Source organism: Aegilops tauschii, chromosome 4, assembly GCF_002575655.3.
Source record: "Aegilops tauschii subsp. strangulata cultivar AL8/78 chromosome 4, Aet v6.0, whole genome shotgun sequence".
Lineage (NCBI taxonomy): Eukaryota > Viridiplantae > Streptophyta > Magnoliopsida > Poales > Poaceae > Aegilops > Aegilops tauschii.
The window spans coordinates 34,429,482-34,435,693 of record NC_053038.3 but is presented as its reverse complement, the minus strand read 5'-3'; the positions used below and the strand labels follow the sequence as shown (position 1 = coordinate 34,435,693).

Here is a 6,212-nt window from a genome sequence, read left to right as displayed (position 1 = left end):
TATACAGTATACAGCTTGACAAGTTACAGTCAAGTCAATACTTTGTAGTAACAACTAATGTTAGTTGAAAAATACAAAGTTCACCTTGATTGATTGGCTACAATGGAAATGCACGACTACGATGGGGATCACCAGTGTTTGATGACGAAACCCAAAATTAGCTCATGTAAGAACAAATTCAGCCTGGCTACCTACTCAGATAAAAGATAAAACGACAACTTCAAATTGAGAACAACTCCCTCCATCCCATAATATAAGAGTGCCTTTACACTAGAGCTTTCATAACAGAGAAAGGGGAGTTCAGAAGCTGCAAAGGATGCTTAACTTGGAAATGTAGATGGAGGAACTATCCTCTACATCTTGACAGCAATATTAGCACCAACACACAGGTGTACCAATTTTCGGTTTCATGTGTGGCATCCATAACAACATCAATTACCATAATCCAAAAATCATAGTATGAGCGATGATAAATCTCCCCCTAAAGGCCTACTACATAGCTTGCTCTAAATTCATATACAATTAGCACTACATTTGGTCTACTTAACCAGCTATAATAACATGCTGCTAAACAGGCATCTGACAAGCTAGTTCAACTAAATTTCCCCATCCTATTACACCATCCTAGCCATTACCATAATCCTAAACAAAGAGAGCTTTCAAGGGACGGATGAAACTAGGAGTACAAATTACAAAAAAGCTTCAAAACGAACGATCTGCTGCTAACCATTAATTTCCTCCGTCGATCGAAGACGACGAGGAGCAAATACTGCAAGGAGAAGAGGAAGGGCTCACCGCCAGGCGGAGACGGTGAGCAGAGGCCGCTTCTCCCATGCGAGCGAGAGGAACGCCGGCGGCAGCTGGACGAGCGAATACTTGTACTTGGCATCGTAGTCCCAGAGCAGGAGCTCGGCCTGGCTCTCGGCGTAGTTGCTGAGCCGGACTGGCTCGAAGCCGCACCACTCCATGAGCGCCTGCCACTCGGCGCTGCCGGCCATCCTGTCCGTCCTGTCGGCGCCTTCCGGCGGCCCGACGGCCCTGCGGATGCGCTCCCCGAACATGCACCGCTCCAGCGTCGCCCTGTCCTCGGAGTCCCGCGCCATCGCCACGTCCAGCGACTCGAACACCGCCCGGTAGTAGCTCAGCGCGCTGGCGAACCGGTCGACGAAGCCGGCTCGGTTCAGGCTCACCTCGTACTCCCCGAGGGTGACCACCGCCGGGCCGAGCGATTTGGCGAGGCGGAGGAGTCGCCGCACCGGCTCGTCGGAGTCGCCCAGGAGGTGGTAGAGCTGGAGCATGAAATTGACGGCCACGACCTCGTCGGGCTCGACCGAGAAGTCGGACCGGTCGAGCTCGTGCACGGGCCGGAGCAACGGGACGAACTCGAAGTCCACCCCGAGAAGCTGCGCGAAGTCGCGGAGGCGCGCGCTGGTCGCGGCCAGGGACGCCGCGGGTTGCGGCCCCAGGTACGGCGAGGGTACGCCGGAGATGCGAATCCGAGACGGCTTCCCCTCGGGGCGCGTGGCCAGCGCCTGGAGCAGCGCCGCCCACTGGATGCCCTGCACGATGCCGAAGTCAACGATGTGGATCTTGGTCGCCGCGCCCGTGGCCTCCAGGATGGCCTGGTTGGCGGTGAGGTGCGCGAACTTGGAGTAGGGGCAGGCGTCGTTGAGCGTCTTGTAGCAGAGCGTGACCTCGTCGGAGGCGAGCCGCGCGTCGGACGCCGTCTCGAGGGGCGCCGCGCCGCCGCACGCGAGGCGGCGAGCGAGAGCGTCGGAGAAGTAGAAGGCCACGCGCTCCGCGGGGTCCCCGGACTCGGTGGCCGCGGCGCGGACCTTGGCGAGCTCCGCGGCGGCGAGGCCTGGGCTGGCCACCGCGGCGCGGGAGCAGGCGAGGAGGGACTGGAGGATGGGGGCGGAGCAGGACGCGTCGGCTGAGCCCGGAGAAGAACACGCCGCCTGCGCCGCGGCGGTAACCGTGGGGAGCGAGGCCGGCGCATTCTCGTCCCGCGCGACGGCCTCCGCCTCGGCCTCAGCCTCGGGCGGGCCGGGCGGCGGCGGGGTGGTGAAGATGAGGCGGTCGAGGTCCGAGTCCTGGAACACGGGGGCGTCCCCGATGAGGCTCTCCATCCACACGTCGGAGTCGAAGTCCGTGCCGGCGGCGAGGTCGGAGAACACGGCGTCGGCGGCGGACGCCCCGAAGACGTCAGAGAAGAAGTTCTCGGCCTGGGGCCACGCCGCGGACCCCGCGGCCCCGAACGGCAGCGAGCCCGGGATCTGCGCGTGCGGGGGCGCGGGGGCGGGCGGCATCGGCATGGGTGGCGGGACGAGGTGGTGGTGGTGGTGGTGGTGCCGCTGCTGCTGCTGGTTGTGCTGCTGCTGCTGCTGGATCACCTGCTGCGCGATGGCCATGAGGTTGCCGCTGTCGGCGCACATGTACGCCATGCCCTCCTCCGCCCTGCCGATCTGCGGGGTGGGAGAGTCGCGGGGACGGCCGGGGCGCTCGCCGATGAATCGGGAGAGGAGAGGGGAGGGGGGGGGAAGGGGGCGGCGGAGGTGAGCGGCAGGGGGATTTAAAACAGTAGGGCGTGGCCACTGTGATGGCAGTGGCAGAGGGCACGCTCACACTATGCGGGCGGAATTACGGGAGTGCCCTCGGACTGTACTGGTCTTGTACGCACTCGGAGGGCGGAGGTCGGTGACCCCAAACGGTAAGATGGGAGGGAGAAAGCGTGGGGGGCTTGAACTGCGGTGTTCAGGTGGGAGGATCTTCTGTGCATCTAGAGAGGGTCACCGCTGTGAGCAACCGGTGTAAGAGCGTCGCCTTTTCTGTCTGGAATCATATTTCATATGTCGTGGCTCCAAATAATGTTGAGTTATGTGTGTTGGAAAAGCAACTCCAACGTGTCTGACCCATTTCGTCCGCGTGCGTCCGTTTGAGTCGCGGCGGATAGAAAAGTCGGTCCAACGAGCCAACTCAAACGGATGCGCGTCCGCTTTTTGTCCGCCTGCTGATCCATTCCCGTTCCATTTTTTAGCCACATTTGCGTCGGCACGGACTCGCGCGGCGCCCACCTACTCATCCCCCTGGGCCGCTAGTCCGTGGCACAATGGCCATCCTCTTCCACCCCCATATCGACAGCAAACCCTCGCTCAGCCGCCGCCCATTTGTCGGTGCCTCTGCCAGCAGCCGGTATTGACACACCTCCCCCCAACGTCGCTACCAACGTCTCGCCGCCGAGCCACCGAAGCTTCCCACCCCCACCTCCCGACGCTGCCGCGAGCAGCAAGTCGCCTCGCCGCCCCTGCCAGCTCCTTCGTCCTGACGCCGGCACGCTCGTCGGACGTCTCCAGGCCAGCCACCTTGTTAGCAGCCTAGGCCCAGCTCCCGGTCCATCGGCATATGTTTGGACGTTTCCGATGCGCATCGGACACTTCACTACAAGAGGAGAGTCCACTACATTCCAAAAGACCGGTCTGAAGGGAGTGTGGCACTCTCCCTTATAAGGAGCTCCTAGCCTCCTCCCATATCCGAGGTGGGACTAAAGTCACTAGCACTGCCCAAGGTCAGGTTCCTGACACCCCACCTCCCTAGGGAAGCACCCCTTAGGGTGGCGTGGGGCTCAGCTCTGATACCACTTGTTAGGCTTCTCAGGGGGATGGGATGTTAGGGCTGCTGTCCACCGGTGGAGGCTGGCTTGGTTTAGTCCCACCTCGCTTACGGGAGGAGGCCATGACCAACTTATAAGGGAGAGTATCTCTCCTCCTTTCAGTCCGGGCTTTTGGTTTAGTTCCAGAACGTAAGTAGAGTGTGGGCTAGATCAAGTTGGACGCTAACATCTCGCTCCGAGGGAGGCGTGCGTCTCTTCGCCGGCCAGCTCCTTCGACGACACCCACAAGTTGTTCGACGGTTTGCCAAGGTACAAAATGGACTCCGCCAACGAGTTCTTTTTCCATAATTTCCTTTATGACTCCGACGATTCCTCGTCCGATGAGGAGGAGGAGATCTTGGCTGCCGTGTTGGTCCATCACCACCTTAATAGCCAGCGGTCGTTGTTCCGTGGCTCGATCCCAGGACACCTTCCGACGTTGAATCGCAACCGAGAGAGCGGCCATTTCCTTCTTTGGAAGGACTATTTTGACACAACCAACCCGATGTTCAAACATTAGAAATTCCGGCGGCGTTTCTGTATGGCTAGGCATGTTTACAACCGTATTAGAGAGGGAGTGGTCAGATACGATAACTATTTCGAGTGCAAAGAGGACACCCTTGGAAATATTGGCTTCTCATCTGATCATAAATGCACTGCAGCCATCCAGATGCTTGCATACGGAGTGCCCGATGATCTCATTGATGAGTACGTCTGTATGAGCGAGTCCACATGCCTAGAGACCATGTACAGGTTCTGCAGGGCTGTGATTGATGTGTTTGGCCATGAGTACTTGAGAGAGCCGACTCCTCAAGATACAGCCCGCTTGTTGGCAATGAATGTCAGCAGGGGCTTCCCAGGGATGCTTGGCAGCATAGACCGCATGCACTGGGAGTGGAAGAACTGTCCTTCTGCTTGGCAAGGGCAGTATAAGGGCCATGTGAGGGCTTGCACTGTCATACTTAAGGCCGTGGCCTCACAAGATCTTTGGATATGACACTCTTTCTTCGGCATGGCCGGATCACACAATGATATCAACGTGCTTCAACGCTCGCCGGTGTTTGCAAGGCTTGCCGAAGGCAACAGCTCGCCGGTGAATGTTACCATCAACGGCCACAACTACGGCAAAGGATACTTACCTAGGTGATGGTATCTATCCTCAGTGGACCACTATTGTCCCCAACCCTGTCAGAGAGAAGAGGAAAAGATTTGCCCAAGAGCAAGAGAATGCTAGGAAGGACGTCGAGCGTGCCTTTGGTGTTTTGCAATCTCGATGGGGCATCGTGAAGGAAATATGCCCTAGAGGCAATAATAAAGTTGTTATTTATATTTCCTTATTTCATGATAAATGTTTATTATTCATGCTAGAATTGTATTAATTGGAAACTTAGTACATGTGTGAATACATAGACAAAACAGAGTGCCCCTGGTATGCCTCTACTTGACTAGCTCGTTGATCAAAGACATGTGTTGTCATTTGATGAACGTGATCACATCATTAGAGAATGATGTGATGGACAAGACCCATCCGTTAGCTTAGCATTATGATCGTTTAGTTTTATTGCTATTGCTTTCTTCATAACTTATACATGTTCCTCTGACTATGAGATTATGCAACTCCCGAATACCGGAGGAACACCATGTGTGCTATCAAACATCACAACGTAACTAGGTGATTATAAAGATGTTCTACAGGTGTCTCCAAAGGTGTTTGTTGGTTTGGCATAGATCAAGATTAGGATTTGTCACTGCGTATATCGGAGAGGTATCTTTGGGCCCTCTCGGTAATGCACATCACTATAAGCCTTGCAAGCAATGTGACTAATGAGTTAGTTGCGGGATGATGCCTTACGGAATGATTAAAGAGACTTGCCAGTAACGAGATTGAACTAGGTATGATGATACCGACGATCGAGTCTCGGGCAAGTAACATACCGATGACAAAGGAAATAACGTACGTTGTTATGCGGTTTGACCGATAAAGATCTTCGTAGAATATGTAGGAGCCAATATGAGCATCCAGGTTCCGCTATTGGTTATTGACCGGAGATGTGTCTCGGTCATGTCTACATAGTTCTCGAACCCGTAGGGTCCGCACGCTTAACGTTCGATGACGATTTGTATTATGAGTTATGTGTTTTGGTGACTGATGTTTGTTCGGAGTCCCAGATGAGATCACGGACATGATGAGGAGTCTCGAAATGGTCGAGAGGTAAAGATTGATATATTGGACGAAGGTATTCGGACACCGGAATGGCTTCGGGACGTTTCGGATATTTATCGGGAAACCGAGGGGTTACCGGAACCCCCCCCCCCCGGGGGGGGGAAGTTATGGGCCTTTAATGGGCCATAAGGGAGTAGGAGAGGGCAGCCCGCAGGGTGGCGCCCCCCTCCCAAGGGAGTCCGAATTGGACAAGGGGAGGGGGCGCGGCCCCCTCTTTCCTCTCCCTCTCCCTCTTCTTCCCTCTTCCCCTTCTTGGAATAGGAAAGGGAGTCCAACTAGGACTCCCCCTTGGCGCGCCCCCTCTAGGCCGCCGGCCTCCTCCCTCTCCTCCTTTATATA

At 56.0% G+C, this 6,212-nt stretch overlaps 1 protein-coding gene across 1 annotated transcript; it reads right to left on the bottom strand.

The window, feature by feature from the left end:
* Positions 1 to 435: 435 nt before the first annotated feature.
* On the bottom strand, positions 436 to 2,552 carry LOC109735405 (SCARECROW-LIKE protein 7). Its single transcript, XM_020294615.3, has one exon. The coding sequence runs from the start codon at positions 2,442 to 2,444 to the stop codon at positions 792 to 794; it is 1,653 nt and encodes a 550-aa protein (XP_020150204.1). The 5' UTR covers positions 2,445 to 2,552; the 3' UTR covers positions 436 to 791.
* Positions 2,553 to 6,212: the final 3,660 nt, after the last annotated feature.